Source organism: Thamnophis sirtalis, unplaced genomic scaffold, assembly GCF_051295495.1.
Source record: "Thamnophis sirtalis isolate CommonGarterSnake01/CBP01778 unplaced genomic scaffold, rThaSir2_p1.2 scaffold_1, whole genome shotgun sequence".
NCBI classification, from domain to species: Eukaryota; Metazoa; Chordata; class Lepidosauria; order Squamata; family Natricidae; genus Thamnophis; species Thamnophis sirtalis.
Window position 1 is genome coordinate 9,838,666 of NW_028261381.1, and position 21,609 is coordinate 9,860,274.

Consider the following 21,609-nt stretch of genomic DNA (forward strand, 5'->3'; position numbering starts at 1 on the left):
GCGTTAAAACAACTTCAACACACGCAATGTTCTGATTGCGCCACAAACGCAGTAGTCATCCTTACCTTTCACAGAGGCACTGAGTTTTATAAATATGAGCATGATAGTGTAGAATAATCAGTTCCAAGGACCAGTGGTGGGTTTCAAAAATTTTTGGAACCTCTTCTGTAGGTGTGGCCTGCTTTCCGGGTCCACTGGTGGAACCTCTTCTAACCGGTTTGGTAGATTTGACGAACCGGTTCTACCAAATAGGTGCGAATTGGTAGGAACCCACCTCTGAATATAATGGTTAGCATTTGGGACAGAATGTAGGAAAGCTATATGTGCTTCATGTTTGGGATTAATTTAGCTATTAACTCCCAGGCATACTGCTGGACTTTTGATATATCTTCTTTAAAACAAAGATCCACTATGAAAACTGAACTTGGATAGATAAATTGCAGTAACAAAGGATTGCTTCACTTTTCTTCCACCGTTTTATAATCAAAATAATGTTTCATTCTAAGCTGCCCCCCATTAACTCATATTTGCTCCTCACAAGTATGTGCTTTAGCTAAACGGCTAAAGTGAAAAAGTGAGACAAATGTATAAAAACTTGGAACAATTTATATTCTCACTTCTGAGTTTAATCCACATTATATAAACATGTTGACTATATATTGTCCAACTATGTATAAATATGTCAGAATGGAATTTCTAAGAAACATGAATAATATTATAATTGCATTAATGTGTAAATCAGATGATTATTTTTGCTCAAGAAATGACTTACCAAGTACCCAGTCCTCTTTATTGCATCCCTCTTTAATATTGGAATTTAATTTTGCCTTGTCCATTCGTTAATATTTCATTGATGCACTAGAATATGCATATTAAGGATATTTCAAGACATTGAAATTTAATGAATCTTTGTCTGTAGTCTAGTAGTTCTGCCTCTGTCTTGTTGATGCATATACGGTAGCTGAAGGGAGGGTCATTATAAACTGAATATAAATATATAACCAAGCAGGAAAGATAAATATCATTATGAATTTATGTAATTTGATTTGTTTCATTGTAAAGATTAATTATCAGAAGAGACCACTTGCTGGAAGATGCCTTCAATCAAATTATGGGTTATTCAAGAAAGGATCTACAGAGGAATAAACTGTATGTCACATTTGTTGGAGAGGAAGGGTGAGTAGAAGGAAGTGACTACCAACATAAAGTACACTTAATACATGTTTTGTTTTGCAGCTGTGTGCAGATATTTTAGTGCGCTCTTTGTGGTCTAGAGCAGAAATGGGGAAGAATTACTACCAGGAAATGCCTTTTATAAGCCTAGAACCTACAGCTGTTCAGATAGTGCTGATTTTCTGACATCTGAGTTCTTTAGAAAGCATTGCATTGGCACATATTGAGCAGCTACTAAATCTGCTCTGATAAGATTTTAGTCCTGCCTGTTGCACTGCCAACTCTCTCTGCAATTTATAAAAAAATAAAATAAGATGATGGCTTTGAAGAACTGGACTGGATTTACTAGCTATTTTAGACATATGATTGATGAAGATTGATATTAACTCTTTAGGTAATTTGGGTAAAATTGAAGTTGTTCACCATACTGGACTACTGCAATGCGCTCTACATGGGGCAGCCCTTGAAGAGTATTCGGAGACTTCAACTCGTCCAGAACGCAGTCGCGCGAGTGATTGTGGGTGCACCTCGGTACACCCACGTTACACCTATCCTCCGCGAGCTGCACTGGCTACCGATCAGTCTCCGGATACGCTTGAAAGTGCTAGTTGTAACTTATAAAGCCCTTCATGGTATTGGACCTGGGTACTTGAGAGACCGCCTGCTGCCAATTACCTCCCAAAGACCCATTAGATCACACAGGGTCGGCCTCCTCCGGGTTCCGTCTACCAGCCAATGCCACCTGGCTACTACCCGGGGGAGGGCCTTCTCTGTGGCAGCTCCGGCCCTCTGGAACGAACTCCCCGCAGAGATTCGGACCCTCACCTCTCTCCAGGCCTTCCGAAAAGCCGTCAAAACCTGGCTTTGCCGGCAGGCCTGGGGTTGATGAGTTCCCCTCCCCTCTCGACCTGTGTGGTTGTGTGATTCTTGGCTATTTTAACTACTTGTATTGTGTTCTATGTTTCCCTTTTCCCCCTTTGAGTTGTTCGCCGCCCTGAGTCCCTCCCGGAGAAGGGCGGCATATAAATAAACTAAATCTAAATCTAATACAGTCTCACATAATTGCAAACATGTAATGGAGGGATTAAAGTCTGTCCATCACACACCTGTATTTATTGGCATTTCTAATTTTCATGCATTTATGTTTACAAATCATGAAACTTCTAAATTATATTGGCAGCACCTCTTCATAGGTTTTGCCTCTTTTCTTACCACCCTCTCATTATGCAGTGTAAATGTTTTAAGTGAAGGCCTGTTCATGCTTCATCATCCTTCTATACTTAGAAGTGTCAACCTTCCATGCTTAGAGGCAATAGCTTTGCTTTTATGATTTTGTCTGGAGATGATGTTTTATGACTCCAGTCCATGGATGTGATGTTTTGACAACGCTTTTATTTTGTGAGTTGCTTGGAGTCTTACAAAGTGGGAGCATCGAGATAAGGATAAATAAAACCAGTTTGTACGTTACTTTGTTATGTTGCCACCAACTTGTTTTAAACAGAGCTTGCTAGTTCTGTCCAAAATCTTGTTCTTTATAGGAAATAAGAATCGTGCCATTTTGATAGTATTTAATAAAAAGCTTTTACAACAAAATGCCCTTTTAGAATGTACCAATTAGTCTAGGTGTTTATATAGAAAAGAAACACTTAAAAGAAAGTGTTCTTGGAAACACAAAGTAGAAGCTACTGTGACTCATGCCTCCAGTGTTTTATGGACAAGAAAGGCAAGATGAATCCCAAGATAATTTAAAATATGAAACTGTTAGGAAACATCCAGAAATGGCAACACTAAGAGTAAATTGGCTAAACTCTGAAATAGCATATTAACAATTGCCATGAATGTGATGACTGTAGGAGGGGGGATCATATGAATGAAACTGGGAACATGTCTCCCAACTAATACATTTTATTAAAAATCCTAAACTCAGATGCACGGAGTTGCTAATCTGATATAGGATGTAGGACAAGTTGGTCTAATTCCATCCTTCCACTCCCATCTCATCCTAAATTTGTTACCTGGGAAAAGTGCTATCATTCTTATTTTGATTTCAGTAAATGTACTCAAGCAATTACAGAACATTCTTAAGGAAACAGGGCAACAAAACTTACTTTTGCCATTAGCATTTATATAAATTAACTGATGTATACATTTTTCTCCCTGTCTCTATATTTACTATTTTTTCAGAAGAGGTGTTAATGATAAAGCATCTACACATAAAACAGCTCAATTTGTTTAAAATATTAGTCAAACAAATCAGAGAGGTTAAAAGGTTTCCACCACATTTCATCTTTTGTTTGTTTTGATGAACTGTTTGAATATTCAAACAGTGATCACTAATTTCTTCATGACCAAATTTTTTCGAAACAATGTGGATTCAAAGCATGCAGAACATCTCTTTGCTGGAGTGAGATTATTTTTAGGTGACATGTGTATGTTTTAATAACTAAATTGTGTATTCAAGAAGTAATTTGTGAGGTGTGGTATTAGCGTGCTTGAATAGTAAACATATGCCCTTGCAGCTGTTGTTGCAAATGTTGTTTGTAATCATTCCCAATGCAAAGCCTTTGGATATACAAGAAACTTGGGTGTCAGAATCTTTTGTAACCCATAAACAATTCAACAGGCAACTAATTAAACAGTTGTACGAAAGTTGCTGGATGCTAGAATTAAAATGTATGTGTTGAGGGACATGGTGGTGAGGAATACATGTAACCTCTAATAACTATATTAACCTCTAATAACTATAGCTTTGTCTGGATTTTTTTCCCCTTGGTGCAGATGATTTCATTCATCAACCTGTGGTCCTGCTCATCTAGGATATTATTTTGGGTGGTCTTTGGGTGCTGGGCACGGGTGGGTTTCTCGCCCCGTTCCAACTGGTTTGGTTGGAACGGGGCCGGCGGCATCCTCGTGCACGCGCGCAGTGCACACATGCGTACTAGCGTCTGTGCGATGCTCCAGCTGCTCCTGGAGGATCGTGCAGGCGCTGTATGCATCCTGCGCATGTGTGGAAGCGCAGAACTCGTCAAAACCAGGTAAGAAACGCGGGCGGGCGGGTGGACCCTTCGGCGTTCCCGGAAGTTACTTACTTCCGGGTTCGCCGACCAACCGGTGGACCGCCGCGAACCGCCTGAAACCCACCCCTGGTGCTGGGACACTAGAGAGTGCAGGAATTTAACGCTGCCCCTATCTGCACTTTCAATTAGGGCTAAACCGAAAAGGAATTTTAGATGAAACAGATTAGAAAGGTTTTACATCCTCTATACTGTTTGGTTCCTTTTGTGGGGGTCAGAGTCTGCATCACAACCAACTATTGGGCAGGATCTATTTCAGCTGCAGGCAAGCAACCCACTTCGCTAAAAAAAGAGAAGGGATCTTAGTGTGTCTTAACGGTCAGTCCGTCTTCATAGCCCGAGAGACAGGATAATTTGTGACACCATCTCAAGTTGAAAGGTTCAAGATTCATGCCATGTCCTCAGTGTATAGCCAAAAATGCTAGGCATCAGGTGAGCTTCATAATAATTGGATTTGAGGCTCAAGGTCTCGGTGTAAGTTGTCACCAATAAAGGTAATGGTCAATTTAACTCTAAGTATGATTATGCAATGTTCAGATTTCTTCATTACTCTGTTTCATGGCAAGTAACATGAGCATAGTGTGGTTCAGGAAGGGAGGTGACACTATGCTTCCGTGCAGTGACACTAAAATAACTGTACAAAGCAACCAATACTTCCCCCATAAAAATATAATTGTTTTTATGTAATGTTTTTGCCCTAATACTTTTATGCTTGAGGTGGTTGATTACAAGATATATATCCATAAACAAAGCAAAATGTAAAACAGGCTAAATTGCAACAAACCTTCCGAAAACATTGTCAAGAAATTCTTGTAAGAATAGGATTTCCCTCTTCCCTTAAATATTTTTACACAATGTATAGCTGCGATCTAGAAAATATGCAGCTATTTCCACATAAATAGTTTAAAAGAAATTGAGTCAAAATCAGATAAAAACATAGAAAATCTCAATTACAAACAAAATACATATAAATCATTAACTGGGTTTAAGCATGTCTATCATCCAACATAAATAAATAATAAAATAAAACTTAAATAAACAATAAATAAATTTAATAAATAAGAAAACAAAAACAAAAAAGTTAAATGATAGACTTGCTGGACCACTGAATCTTTTTCTGCTGTCAGTTTTTTATGTTCTATGTTTTCTATAAATAATATAAGGTAAAAAAAATGATAAAGGCTTCCCTGCCAGTCATATCCAACTCTAGGGCACGTAGCTCATCTCCGATTCTTGGCTGTGGGAGCCAGCATTAACCGAAGACAATTCCCATGGTCATGTGACCAGCATAGCTATATGCCAAAGACATATGCAATGCTATTGCCTTCCCAGTGAAGTGGTACCTATTAATCTACTTGCTTTCAAACTGCTAGGTGGGAAAGAGCTGGGGCAAGTAATGGGATGCAGTCGGATCTCAAACCTGGGCTGTCAGCTCTTCAGCTGACAAACACAGCGTCTTTAACCGCTGAGCCATCGTGCCCTGAAAAATACTACGTAGCATTATATAATACCATTTTGAATTCTATAATAAAAATAGGAAGAAACACTGTAAACTCCTGTCCAAAAAGTGGGATGTAAATTAAACAAACAAATAAATATACCAATATAAAATTAACTCCACAAAAATTCCTTTCTGTCACAAACTTTATAAATTTTATCAATTAGCAGCTATTTAATATAGCATTTAACAGATTGTTTTGGGCAAGAAGGAAAACAGGATAATAAGAAAGGTTTTTTTCCTTCAGGAGGAGTACACCGTCCAGAGGAAAAATAAATATAGGAGTCCAACAATGCAAAGAGTCTGCAATAAATCCCAGAGAGAGGAAAAGCGATCGATATATACTAGTAATAGTATAGAGCACATTACATGGACAATTGTAATATTAATAATATATAATATAGATATAGTATAGAGAAAACATTTTAATAGTAATAGTTTAGGAAACATATATGTCTCTGTGTGACTCTGTGTATAACATAAAGCAGGAGTCCCCAAACTCTTCAGCTCATTGACCTCTTCATGAAATTTCAAATTGTTCATCAACTGTAGAGTTGACCAGGCTGAGCACGAGGGAGGGATCAAGTAAACCATCAGTTTGGAATTCCTTTGTGCACATAAGAGATCTAAGCCAAGCCCTCCTTGAATTCCATTGACTTTTATCTACTGCCAATTTGGCTTAGCAATAGCAATAGCAGTTAGACTTATATACCGCTTCATAGGGCTTTCAGCCCTCTCTAAGCGGTTTATAGAGTCAGCATATCGCCCCCACAGTCTGGGTTTATTATATGAAAATAATGTAATAATTATATCTTTAAATAATAGTACTACAAATAATAACGGCAACATCAAAACTCCACTGATAGTTCTGTCGATCCTTGAGGGGAGTCAATACTGTCCACATAGGGGAACCCTAATATAAAGCAGTGGTGGGTGTGGCCTCCTTTGTGGGAGTGGCTTGCCGGCCATGTGACCTGGTGGGAGTGGCTTGATGGCCATGTGTTCTCTCTCTCTCTCTCTCTCTCTCTTTCCTTCCTTTTGTCTCTCTGTCCCTTTTAACTTTTTTTCTTTCATCTCTCTCACTTTTTCTTTCTTTTTTTCTTTTTTTCTTTCTTCCTTTCTCTTCCTCTTTCTCTCTCTGTGTGAGTCTGTGTGTGTGTGTGTGTGTGTGTGTGTGTGTGTGTGTGTGTGTGGTGGGTTTCAAAAATTTTTGGAACCTCTTCTGTAGGTGTGGCCTGCTTTCCGAGTCCACTGGTGAAACCTCTTCTAACCGGTTCGGTAGATTTGACGAACTGGTTCTACCGAACTGGTGCGAACTGGTAGGAACCCACCTCTGATATAAAGGAACTATCTGGTCTAGGTTCCAGTGATTTTGTGTGTCTCTCAAGTCTGGGTCAATCTAATTGCACATGGTTTTAAAAAAGAAACAGTGCAGGGGAGAAATTAGGGGGGAAAAAAGAAATAATTCTGTTGCAAAAATTGTGTCTTCTTTCCTGAATAGTTTTAATCAATAATAAATAAGGTTGTTTTGATTTTGAACATACAAAATAAGAAAGAAAATAGCTATTTTAAGGTAATTGTTGCAACAGTAAATCAGTTATACTTATATTGTACATAGAAAAATATTAATGAATGCAAAATGTAAAGTATTTTGTTAAATGTGTTAATTATTTTGGCAATGTATAATTTTGTGTAGTGTAGAAGCGACCTTAGTAAAATTTGGACTTTAAATATTATTGTATGTTTTTCTAACTAGAAATACAGTGAGTATAAATCATGGATATTATGAACTATTGTGTTTTTTTTTGGATCCAGTAATTCCTGCTGTCACAGCCTTTTCGTTACTAATAGAATTGCTATGTGGGATTTCCATTCTTCAGCTTCTGAAGGCCAGTAATTCTCTTTTGACAGGGGGAGAAAATAGCATCATATTTACATGAATTGGGGCTTTCCTTGATGATTGCAGTAAAAAAAACAAAGCCAGGACCAAACTATGTGCAGAGTGTGGCTTATTTGAAAGTATTCATTGAATCTTGTTTAAATGCAAGTCCACAAAGAACGGCTTCATTCCCTGCTGCTCAAACAATGACAGATAATTTCTTCACTATATATCTTGTGTCCCCGAAAATAAGACAGGGTCTTATTTTCTTTTGACTCCTGAAATAAGCGCTTGGCCTTATTTTTGGGGAGGTCTTAGTATTTTTAAAGTGCAGGAGGCGGCGAGAATGGTGCTGCTGTGTTGCAATATTTTCGGGGAGGGCTTATTTTCGAGGGAGGGCTTACTTTAGCCCATGTGCTCAAAAGCCCAATTGGGGTTATTATCCTGGGAGGTCTTATTTTCAGACAAACAGGGTATCCACTTAACTCCCATCTGGGAAATGAGTTTCATTTAATTTCTAGCTATTCACAATGATTGGCCATTATAAACAAACATACTAAATCAGTGTTTCTCAACCTTGGCGACTTTTAGTCCTGTGGACTTCAACTCCCAGAATCCCCCAGCTGGCTGGGGAATTCTAGGAGTTGAAGTCCACAGGACTTAAAGTCACCAAGGTTGAGAAACACTGTACTAAATGAACTGTAATTCTTTTAATTAAATTCAACACTAAAAAACAACAACAACAGAAAACAGAAAAGTAAGAGCTCAAAGTAAAATTTTAATCACCACTTCTAGTCAGAGTGCATCACTCTTTCTTCGTAAAAGATGATCAAGAATTTTATTTTTCAAATTAAAAAGTACTTAAGAAATATTGGTAAATATCTCTACTTAAAACATTATATCCCGAGCATCATCTCACCCACAATATGTCCCTGTCATAAGAGCAATACACATCAAATATGTTGTCATACATATTTGTCCAATCACTTGCTCTCTATGGTAATGGCTTCCTTATAGATTACACATTGGGCAAGAACAAATCTAGAAGGAGATTGAACAGCTAAAGATCAGATAGATATTTATTACAATGAATTTCTTATCTGACTGGCAGATTTGGCTTTTATAAAAGATTTCTTATATTACATAATAATTTAAACAGTTGTTGGGTGTGCGTGAGAAAGCTAAAGCAAAACAGAGAAATATTTTCTCCAGAAAAACAAATGAGCTTTAATTTGCTCACTGTTTTCCTATCATCTGTCTTGCCTATATTTACTACATTGAAGATACTAGCTACAACAGCACCTGAACTAAAGGAAACTAAGCTTCTATGGAGAATAAATGTAGAATAAAGATTCATTCACTTCAGGATTGGAATGAAGTACAGTTAACCTAAACCTATATATTGCAAACTATTTAATAGGAAATTTTGCATAATCTGTGCCTTTAAATCAGAGATACAATTATGTCGGGTGGATGGAAAATAATAAATCTACATTTTCATACATTCTGAAATAGAAATCAGTGCTTTGAATGATGCTATCGTAGTGTACTACTAACTTACCTTTGTAACATTCAAAGCCGTATAAGTGGTCATTAACTTAAATGTTCAGAAGCTACACGGAGATAATTGAAAGGATTCGAAATTATTGAATGTGTGTGTGGGAGGGAGTAAATCAATAATTCTCTGAGGAAAATATTTCTGTGTTTTTAATTTTCTTTTTAAAAAACACATTTGTATAGTATCCCTTTATGTTTTGTTGTTTTTAAGACTGGACTACAGTGGACCATCAAGGGAGTTTTTTTTCCTGGTATCAAGAGAACTCTTCAACCCATACTATGGTTTATTTGAATATTCAGCCAACGACACATACACTGTACAAATTAGTCCAATGTCTGCTTTTGTCGACAATCACCATGAATGGTAAGAATGCTGGATCACAGAAATACTGTTATTTTGATAAAGTATAGGTTGGGCTCTACTTTCTCATTTACTATGAAAGATCCAAGTAAGGTAAATCACACATATTTTCAAATAATAGATTGCAAGGTGTTGGAATAGAATCCTTGAATCTTCCATGGTATACCCAATGAATCTTCCAACCTACGCAGCTAACACTGGAGCTAGGCATGAGTGAACTCTTTCAGAGCTCTGAGGGTTTCCTAAGTATCAAAAGTTCACTTTGTCAAGGCATAAAATCAATTACACTTCTAGTCTTTGTTTTGGAGTCTGCTTTTAAAAAAAAAAATCTGCCTAATTCAGTAAGACGTGCAATAATCTTTTCCCCACTTCTCTCATATTAAGACTTCTCACATAGTAAAACTACTTTGTGGCTCTGTGTTTTGTACCATCTCTTGGGCTATCCATGTTTCTATAAAGGAAAGGAAAACAGTTACCTAGTCTTGTCAATTCTTGGAGGATAAAATGCAAAATAACATTAAAGGCAGAGTGAAGTCAGCCAGAAAGAGATTGAAAACAGTGTTTACTGCATCTCATTAGTCTGAGTTCTTTATGTGAATACAAAAAAAAAAAAAAAAGTGAATGAAAGGGGGCACAAAACGCTGGCCCAATTTCTTATGTGAAACATTGCTGTTCTCAAGGACTGCACAACATAATATATGTCAAGAAAATTTACCATTGATGTATTTTTCACCATATACTTCATGTCTGTAGGTTGTTGTCTTTGTGGAGCCATTGGAGGGAATGAAGTTTCTGATTGGTTTTCATCAGTTCACAAACACACTCAGCTCTAGCTCTCCGAATCAGGAGAGATGATGAATCTCTTGTCTGGATGCTGTAATGAGCTGGATGAGAGCCAGTAAACAGTAACTGAATCCTAATAATATGGAAGGTCTGTGATTAGGACAATTTCCTTGTCTGGGAATTAGGCAGGTTGCCTGTTCTGAAGAATGGGTCTTGCATACCCTCTGAAGGAACATCTGGTTAATTTGGGTATGTTCTTCCTGTCCTATTATGAATGGAACACAGGTGGCCTCTATAACAAGGATTTCCATATTATTATTATTATTACCTTTGCTTGTACTCCAGTAAGACTATTCTTTATAGGGATAGCCTCAGTAGTGGGTTTCAAAAATTGTTCGAACCTACTCTGTGGGTGTGGCCTCCTTTGTGGGAGTGGCTTCCTGCCCATGTGATTGGATGGGAGTGGCTTGCCGCCCATGTGACCGGATATGAAGATGCCAACGACACTTGTCAGAACCACCTTAAATTACCTCACACACAGCACTGGCATGCATAAGAATATGATGTAAACTTGTTTTTTAAAAGGCATCTTTGGTTTGCGTTAAAACAACTTCAACACATGCAATGTTCTGATTGCACCACAAACGCAGTAGTCATCCTCACCTTTCACAGAGGCACTACGTTTTATAAATATGAGCATGATAGTGTAGAATAATCATATCCAAGGACCAGGGGTGGGTTTCAAAAATTTTTGGAACCTCTTCTGTAGGTGTGGCCTGCTGTCCGTGTCCACTGGTGGAACCTCTTCTAACCGGTTCGGTAGATTTGACGAACTGGTTCTACCGAATAGGTGCGTACTAGTAGGAACCCACCTCTGGATAGCCTTCATAATAGTATATATCCTGGTAAAATCAGGTTTTATTATTGCAACATATTTTACATGGGACTATCCTTGAGATTCACTCTCAAGTTGTGTCTGGGGCAAAATACTGCTAGTAGGTTGTTGATGGGGGCAGCTTACTTACAAATAAATTATACATCAGTTTTCCTCAATCTAGTGTTCTCCAGATAAGTTGGGATTGCAACTGCCTTGCAGCCTAGGAATTCTGGGAGTTACACTTCCAACACATAGGTTATTCATGTTCTGAAAGACTTGCATTGATTCCCAATTTGTTACTGTGTTGATTTTATGTTTCCTATAATTTTTATTGACTCACAGAAATTAAGGAAACAAGAAAAACATTTACCAGAAAAAATATAGCATTTGCCTTCCACATGAAATGATAACCATAGCATCTTCAATTGTATTTATATCTCAAAGGGCAAATATTCTTGACAATTTTGTTTAATGTTAAATCCTTTAAATTTGAACTATTGACAATATCTTTTTAAAATGATGATCTTGTGAAAAGATAACGCGAAAGTTACCTTTTGGACATGGATAATAGTGTCAAAGCTACTTACTGAACTAGCATATATAACAAATTTAAATAGATAAATAATAAATCTAAACTGTACTCTTAATTTCTTTGTAGGTTCAGATTTAGTGGTCGAATCCTTGGTCTTGCTCTGATTCATCAATACTTGTTAGATGCCTTCTTTACTCGACCATTTTATAAAGCCCTTCTCAGAATGTAAGTAGAGAAATTTGACAGGATTATTTTTATATGGAAAGAAATGTATTTTTACATATCTGAATGCAAGTCATATTTGTAATTAACTGCTTTATGTATATTAAATAATATTATAATTTTTGTTAAAAATCACAGACCGCATTTATACTTAATGTACTGATCAAGAAAACTATTTTGGAGGCAGAAATAAAATATCTTTCTATTTTCCTATATATGATAAATTTGTCCTTTTTACTTCAGGAGTCATTTATTAGGGGATAAACTAAATTCAAAAATACATGTTGTTCTGATGTAGTATGAATATTGAGCAGATAGTTTGCAAGGTATCCACATTTAGCATCATGTAGTTCTAGGATATTCCAATTGCTGATTAATTATTGATTTGAAAGGTATTTCCCTTTAATTGGTGCTGAAAGGTGAAAAAAAATCAAAATAATACTTTCCTAGTAAAATGGAAACGAAGTTTTTTGTTGGTAAGTTTAGGATTTTTATTTAGGGTTTTAAGATGTGCCAATGAATGAATGAACATGTATGAATATGTATGAAAGACTTAGCATAGAAAACTCCAGCGGTAATAATTGTACCGATTTCCTTCTTTGTTCTCCTTATTATTGAATGAATAACCTATCTACCTTGCTGTAGCCCTGCTATGCTGCCTCTAAGGTGGTGTGAGGTTGTTCCTAGGAGGGTTGAATAAACAATGCTGGGTGTATGCAAAGAATATGCAGTCCCAACATAGTCATTCAAGGTATGAATCATCTCAACCTGTCTAGCCAAAAAGAAGGTTCCAATATTGGCAGAAGTAACATAGGAAGATGTTGGAGGCAGAAGATCTCTTTAATGGTAAAGGCAAAGGTTTCATTTCATATTGCACAGGAGAAAGCAGTGGTAAACAACTCCTATATTTCACCAAAAAACCCACCATGGATTGACCATCTTGAAGAAATCCATATGTGGTTATTAAGAGTTGAAACAGACGGTAGCACATATTCATCTTCTCTTCATTTGTACACCTCACCATAATCTGGGTCATTTTTAATCCTCTAATTACTTCTTTATTATAGATTGTGTGACCTAAGTGATCTGGAATATCTTGATGAAGAATTTCACCAAAGTCTACAATGGATGAAAGACAATGATATACACGATATCTTAGATCTCACATTCACTGTAAATGAAGAAGTCTTTGGACAGGTGTGGGCAATCTTTTTTTCTTTCTTTCAAGGGCAGTTGTGTGGTACTTATTTTTACAATGCTTCTAATTCTCTTCTTGGATCATCTTGCTTCAAGATAATGTTCCAATAGAAGAGAATATAAATAGCTTAGGGTTGAACTGTATTGTTCCCGGTGTCCTCCAAGCTTGTTTGCTTACAAACATCTTCAAGGATGCAACTAAGCTCAAAACCTCCAGATAAGGTGTCATTTACATATTGCTTTGGTACATTGCTTATTTTGCCTAAAAGCCACTATTTAAAACTGTAAGAATAAAGGCAGTCCTCAATATATGACTATAATTGGTTCCTAAACAAAACCCAAATCTAAGTGTGTCCTGCTGTATGTATGGAATCAAACAGTAATTGGGATAAATAATCCTGAACTGCTCCTGACTGGGCCAATTCAGTATAGATCCAGAAGTCCTCCAGGATAAGAAGCCTTCAGTGTTGTAATTGAGGTTCTTCTAAAACAGAGACAATTTGGAGTATGGAGGTGGGCAGTGGTGGGTTTCAAAAATTTTTGGAACCTCTTCTGTAGGTGTGGCCTGCTTTCCGGGTCCACTGGTGGAACCTCTTCTAACCGGTTCGGTAGATTTGACGAACCGGTTCTACCGAACCGGTGCGAACCGATAGGAACTCACCTCTGGAGGTGGGGTGGGGTGGGTAGAAGCTGTTTCCTACAGATAGCAATGCTGGTAAGCATCCAGTATCCAGAAGTTATACTATGTTTTAAAACTCCTGGGATAAGAATTCTTCATTTTACACGAATTCTTGTTCTAATATGTACATTAAGAAGTGCTGCTAACATCCCTTTTCTAGAATGCTTTCTTTGTATTCCCCCTTTTGATGCTTTCAGGTTTTGTACTTGGTGCCATTAGCTCCAAAGATTAATTTTTCTTTTAGCTCTTTCTCTATTGACCAAATTTGACCGCTTCAGAAGGATTTTTATCAGTCATTTGGGGGAATTAGTACCACTTTGATAGATTAAAATTTCTCTTTGCAATAGATCCTGCTTTATAATATATTGGTGGTCATTTGCTTTTAAGATTACTGAAAGGGAATTGAAACCTGGAGGTGCCAACATCCCTGTGACAGAAAAGAACAAGAAGGAATATATAGAAAGAATGGTGAAATGGAGAATTGAGAGAGGTGTGGTACAGCAGACAGAAAGTTTAGTACGTGGTTTTTATGAGGTAAAAAATAAATCTGTTTTCATATATTGCATGCATTAAGTGCCTAGAGCATTTGGCACGTTTTAGGATTATCTATGATTCATAATTATTTCCTATCCTGCAACTGTTTAAATCATGTTGGAAACCACTGCATTGCCTTTGAAGTTGTTCCACTCAGAATATGACATTAATGTCACCAAAGTGAGGCAACTAGAGTTGCTTGTGATAATGTATTAATTCCTACACATGAAGATGGTAACCAGTTAGTGTTGCCAGCACAATTATGCTGCATTTTGAAGTTGCTTATTTTTACCTAGACAGTTTCAGTTGTTTTCAAGTTCATTCATTTGGGGCACAAGCTGCATGATGGGAGAACCTATTTCTTAAGTGCAGAGCAAATGCTTTTCATGCAACAGGTTCCCATCATTCAATCTGGCATTTCCAAATAGGGCTTGAAAAATGTCTGGCTCAAGCCTGAAGAACTACCACAAGTCAAGTGGAGCTAATTATACCCTTGGCCTGACTTTCTAGATCAGGGGTGTCAAACTGGCAGCCAGCGGGCTGGATGCGTCATGGGAAGGCCAAGCCCACCCCAGTTCCGCGAAGGGAAAGAACGTCATGAGATGACAACGAGTTTGACACGTGTTCTAGATGTCATCACAGGGGATGTTAAAAGAAAAAGCTATTGAATATTCCTGGCAGTAAATCAGCCTTCGGTTCAAGAATCACAATTCCTGCTAGTATACAGTATACTTCAGTGGAACAAATTCAGTGGAACAAATTCTGCTGAACATCTAAAATTTGATCTTGAGAATGCACTGCTTGGAGATATTTCCACACATTATTTGTGGTATGAATATGCCTTCTAATGCTCTGCTTACATTTTAAAAATACACTAGAGAATGAGAGAAATACTTTTCTTTCAAATTTAGTGGCTAGATCTAAACGTTGCACCAAAAATTATAGTATTATGAATTATGGACCGTATATAATAATAATTGGTGGAAAGAAAAACAGCAAAGGATACGTATTGAATATATATATATTCTCTCCTAGGTGGTTGATGCTAGACTGGTGTCTGTATTTGATGCAAGAGAACTAGAATTGGTTATTGCTGGCACTGCAGAAATTGACTTAAGTGACTGGAGAAATAACACTGAATACAGAGGAGGTGACATCTTCTAAAACACACATACATATATTGTTGGCTGTAGTTATCCTGAGTGATCATAAATAGAATTAAATAAAAGTGTGATTGTTTTTTATTTTATTTTAGAGGAATCCCAAAAAACTATTTTAATTTGCAGTATAATTTCACAAACATATGGTGTTACGTTGAGTTTTCAGCTGTCTTTAGATTTTCCCATTTTGGAACGGGCAATCCTTTCATTTGATAAAAGAGGTAAAAAAAATCCAAAACAGCATGACTGCCAATATGTGAGATCAAGTAAGTTAGTCTAGGACAGGGCTGTCAAACTCGCGGCCCATGGGCCGGATGTGTCATGTGCTGGCCATGCTCACGCCCAATTTAGCAAAGGGGAAAAAAGTCCCGATACATCATGTGATGTTGCCATGATGACATGGGTTTGACACTCCTGTTCTAAGATATGAAGATACCCTGGTTTTTAATTTATAGCAGATAGTAAAGATGGCAAAAGTTGGGGGAAAAGAGACTTTTCAATGAAATGAGACTCTGACAGTTAAGAATTGAATTAAGTGGTACTTGGACTTTATTTCTGGAAGCAAATTGAAACATGCTTACATCTTTTGTAAAAAGTCTGTTGCTGGTGCAGACACAGACAATATTTTAAAGAAAATCAATGGAAATAAAGTAATTAAAACGTGAATACATCCATGTTTTAAAATAAATGTAAATAGATTTGGGATTCAAATAAATTGCTTGGGTTCAATAGAATTTTAGATATATTTTACTTTAAAAATGATTTCATATGGTATATTTTATTTTATTTTAGATGTTCCCTTGCACCACTATTACAAAAATGTCTTCTCATGCAGCATTTAAATATTTGTATTTGTGATTTAGATTGACATTCAAAAAACATAAGTCCAAAATATCTTTTTGTGGGAAAGAAGAGTATGTTGAATATAATTATTTGAATGTTCACCTATGTATTTATATATTTATATGTTTGGAAAGACTAAATCATAAACCATAGAGTTTGAAAGTACTGTAGATGTCAGCGTTCCAAATATGATCCAAAATTAAATCAGAGTCCAAGGCAAAGTATTCCTCAAAGTTCCAATTTATTAAGAGAGACATGTTGGCACTTCTGGGAAAACCCGAATCTAAAAGCTTCCCAGGTTTTCCCACCCAGTTGAAAGTTCATGATCTTGCCCCTATACCCACAAGTCCATCACATGGTCCAATCTTCCATTGCCACGCTGGCAGTTCCACCCTTCCAGTTCCGGTCAGGCTCAGAGGTGTAGAGAACAAAAGATGACCTTGGTTTCTAGAAAGGAATTTTATTTTGACAACAACACATTCTACTCCTTACTATTCCCTCTCCCAATTCCCCACTAATGAAACAGCATAGTAAAATAATAGAGAGTGTGGCTGGCCAAAGATGCAGCAAGGAATATGACTGCAGGCCTGACAGGCGGCCTCTCCTCAAAAGGGATAAGATTAGATGACAGTAGAAGTCATCTGATTCAACCTAGAGGTTCCCCTAGAGCAGTGATCTCCAACCTTTCCAGCTTGGCGGCTGGATCCAGTGGGGGCATGTGACTGGTAGGTGCACATGCATGTCTGTGCATAGCTCCATTTGTGTGAGTGGCAGATGCACATACCCTCCATCCACATGAATGGAGCTTTGCACATGAATACAAGTGTCCTCCGCTCATGAGAGTGGAGTTTCACATGCACATGCTTGCCCATCTCTCCCGTGGCCCAGTTTTGAACAGGCCTTGGCCTGGTCGTGGGCTCCAGCCTGGGGGTTGGAGACCCCTGCTCTAGAGTATTTTTAAATAGATTTATTATTCAATTTATTTGCTACCCATCTCGCTATGAAGTGACTCAGGACACCTTACAGCATAAAAAAACATTAAAATCATCAACAATAAATATTCCTAACCCAGTGGTTATCTATCACAGGATCTCTGATAAATAACAATCCAGACTATATTTGAGAACTTGTAGCAGAGGAAAACTTATCATTTCATGTTCTACAGTACTAGCTGAAAACTCATATACTCAAGAGATTCCTTCTGATGTGAGGGTTCTTTCAGTAATCTCCCTTGTTCTATTCAATTTATATTACAGACTTTCAAATATTTTGGTTAATAAAAAACAGATTTGATACATACTACGATAGGAATTATCCCAAACTATTTTGCCATACTTTTATCTTAGGTAGTTTAAAACCTTGCATTCAGTTCCCCATTATTTCCTGAGGCTGTTTTTCTGTCACTTTATCTTATTCTCCTTAGATAATATATCCATCATTCCTCCAACTTTTCTATCATCAGTAATTTTTAACTCATGTTTTAACCCGTGTACATTTTTGTGAAGTTTCATGTCCAAACATGACAGTACATTCTGAAAGTCTCCCAGGGGAACGAGAATTAATCTCATATATAGATTCTATAGGTTAACTTAGGAAATGTTAGGGCCTGCATCTGTAATATTTCTCACTTCTTAACATTTTCTCATTATTTTTTAAAAGTAAGATTGCCCTCAATAATATATTCTTAATTGTAATTAAACAGGATACCATGATAATCATATTGTAATTCGATGGTTTTGGGCTGCCGTGGAAAGATTCAACAATGAGCAACGGTTACGGCTTTTACAAGTAAGGTTGCAGTTAGCATAATTTTAGTTGTCATCAACATAATAAAAAGCTAATTAAAAACTATGAAAAGTTGGAATCTCAAAATTGTTGAATGGCTTGATAAGTAATTCTCACTCCTTTCCTGATGCATTCATATGAAAACAGCAATTATAGTTTTTTTGGGGGGGGCATGGATTTGTGTTTGAAATATTTAATAATAGGTTTCAGTAGTGGGAATAAGTCAGTGGTACATTCATTGTTACATTTTTTTCCATTTATAATTCCTGGGATGAAACATGCTTTATCTTGCTGTCTTTTCTCATAAAAATTAAGGAAAACTCTTTCACTACTTCAGAACCTGCCCAAAAGATTTAAGTTTGCATAACATTTTCTGCGTGATTATAGATTTTTTAAAATTAGTAAGAAAACTAAAACAAAGGCAAAAATGTCTGAAAATAGAATTCCAAACAACCCCCCCCCCTCACTATCAGAACAAAATGGAATGAAAGAGACATATTCTTCTATTTTCTGTATTTTATGCTGCGGCTGAAAATCTGTTGGGGCCAGGAAAGGAGGATGAAACCTGCTATTATTTTTTCCTTCCTCTTCCTCTTCCATTTTTTTAGACTGAAAAAATAAGAAGTGGTCATTAAGATGTTTTTTTTAAAGAAAGCTTTGTATTAAATACAGATTATTGGCTAATATTGTGACCTCAAAGTCTAATGTATTACTACATTCAATTGCAAGAAACCTATATAGTATTCTATAGTATAATATTTGCAGTGACGTGCGATGAGGTTTATGGCTGGTGAGGCAGTCTTCTCCTCCGACATCCCACTGTCTAAAGCGCTTTCTTTTTTTTGCCCGCCTGAGTTCTGACAGGCGGGCGAAAGAAAGCGGCAGCCCACCTCTGGCTTTCTTTTGCCCGCCGCTAAGTCCAACATAGAGGCGGACAAAAGAAAGCCAGTGGCGGGCTGCCGCTTTCTTTCTTTTGCCCAGTGGATGACTCTGCTTAACTGTTTAAAAAAGCCTCTAAAAAATGCCCTCTACAGGAGGAGGCAAGGGAACCACGTGCCTCATCTACATAAGGAATTTTTTGGCTTTTAACCCTTGCTTAACTCTGCTTGAGTGATCATAAAGTCAGACTAAATGAGGCACGTGGTTCTCCCGCCTCCTCCTGTAGAGGGCACTTTGTTAGAGGCTTTTTTAAACAGTTAAGCATTAAGCAGAGTCATCCACTGTGACTCTGGCAGCAACTAGCTCAGCCTTTTTCCTTTTACATTGTTTTTCTTTTCATGATGACAGTGGTGAGGCCCTGCCTCCCCTGACTGCACGTCACTGAATATTTGTCTTCTTCTCCTACTCATTCAATTGCTTAAATAAGGACATTATCCCACTACTCACTGGTCATGTAGATTGCTTTAATTGGGAATAAATTTTTACCATTGCTGCTAATAATGTAGGACAGTGGTTCCCAACCATTTTTTGGCTATGCCCCACCTAAGCATCTCTAAAATCCTGATGCCCTCCCTGTGACATATAATTCTTACTTTACTCAAAAAGTGAACTCTACTTACACAGAGGAAGCCTAAAAGGCCATTAATTTGGTTTAAACAAGGTTCAAATTGCCCCCATTAAAAATCAAATTGCCCCCCCCCCCTGTGGGGCATGGGCAACCACTGACGTAGGGGAAACTTATGAGACCAGGACAATCCCATTTGTTAATGATTCCATACATTTTGAGTGTAATATAATGAAGCAGTTTTGGGTAAAATATGCTAGATGGTTCCACCACAAAACCGCGGACGACAAAATCGCGGTCGACGAAAGCGCGCATTTGACGTCATTACAGCGCGATGAAAACATCGCGCTGTGATCGAAAAATGTAAAAATAAAGCGAAAACCTTACCCTAACCCCCCCAAACCTAACCCTAAACCTAAACCTTAACCTAAGCCTAAATCTAACCCTAAACCTAACCCTTAACCTAACGCTAAACCTAACGCTAACCTTTAACGTAATGCTAAACGTAACCCTAACGCTCTAAACCTAACCCTAACCCTTAACTTAACCCTAACCCTAACCCTTACCTTTATGTGAATCGGCTTGCTTTAATTTTATTGTTATTTCAATTTTTAATTTTTTTCGTCGCGCTGTGATGACGTCAAATGCGCGCTTTCGGCGATCGCGCTTTTGTGGACCGCGGTTTTGACGGGTCACGATGCTAGATCTTGTCCTTTAATGGCAGATTGCTGCTGTCCGAAGAGCAAGACGCAAAGAAGGAGATTGGGAATACTGGTGATGTCCGTATAGACGGGAATGCCTCCCACCACGTGACCCAGCCCATCTCACCAGCCAAGTGCAGATACTCTTTATTTTCCCTGTTCCTATCTGTTTACAGGGAAGCCAAACAATCTGTGCTTGGTGGGATAGGCGAGACAAGGCAGTCACAAAGAAAAGGAATGAGACAGAGATTGCAAGGGAAGTTACCAGTGGGAAAATCATTATGTATTGGAGGCAGTTGACTTTACAGGATTACCAATGGGAGTAGTGACCTCATAAAAGTTGGTTCACAAGGCTGATATTCCTCTTTTTTTAAAAAAATCCTTGAATTGCCAGGAAGACCCTGGCTTTTCTGGCCGTGACCCGTCAAAAGCGCATTCCACAAAAGCGCGGTCGACGAAATCGCGTATGTGATGTCATCACAACGCGACGAAAAAGATCGAAAAATTGAAATAAAAATTAAATTACAGCAAGCCGATTCACATAAAGGTAAGGGTTAGGTTAAGGGTTAGGGTTAGGGTTAGGTTAAGGGTTATGGTTAGGGTTAGAGCGTTAGCGTTACGTTTAGCGTTAGGTTAAGGGTTAGCGTTAGGTTTTTCGTTACGTTAAGGGTTAGGTTTAGGGTTAGCTTTAGGGTTAGGTTAAGGGTTAGGTTTAGGGTTAGGTTTAGGGTTAGGTTTGGGGGGGTTAGGGGAAGGTTTTAGCTTTATTTTTACATTTTTTGATCTTTTTCGATCTTTTTCGTCGCGCTGTGATGACGTCACATACACGCTTTCGTCGACCGCGATTTTGTCGTCCGCGGTTTTGTGGTAGAACCTTTCTGGGAGCCAAATGGGAAGAGGAGGAGGCCAGTTGAGGCTCTATTGATCACAAATCTATCCTAGGCCCCTACTCCATTTGACCTCAAAATGTTTGCATAGCAAAGAACTAATTACATGCTCTAACGGAAAAGACTAATTTCCCACGGCATCACCTTGATCTGCCTTCATCTTACCTCACTGAAATATCTTTAGAAAGCAGTAAGTGGACTGTCCCTGCAGCAAGACAAGGCAGTTGTAGTTATAATCCCAAAAGCTCTCATAGCCAGATCCATACAGCATAATCAGTAGCCTCGTTCAGAAGTACTCTATGTTCCACCAACATACGTCTTCCATAGGGTTCAATAAAGTCTTGAAAAGATTGCAGCTTGTGG

General features: G+C 37.8%; 1 protein-coding gene across 1 annotated transcript in view; it reads left to right on the forward strand.

Annotated features, from left to right (window-relative positions):
- Positions 1-21,609, forward strand: part of HECW2 (HECT, C2 and WW domain containing E3 ubiquitin protein ligase 2) — a 189,829-nt gene that overhangs the window by 161,193 nt on the left and 7,027 nt on the right. The window contains exons 21-27 of the mRNA XM_087707644.1: positions 1,063-1,176; positions 9,393-9,545; positions 11,861-11,959; positions 13,024-13,153; positions 14,220-14,366; positions 15,402-15,516; positions 18,072-18,157. Of these exons, the coding sequence (XP_087563770.1) occupies positions 1,063-1,176; positions 9,393-9,545; positions 11,861-11,959; positions 13,024-13,153; positions 14,220-14,366; positions 15,402-15,516; positions 18,072-18,157 (844 nt within the window). The remainder of the gene's footprint in view (positions 1-1,062; positions 1,177-9,392; positions 9,546-11,860; positions 11,960-13,023; positions 13,154-14,219; positions 14,367-15,401; positions 15,517-18,071; positions 18,158-21,609) is intronic.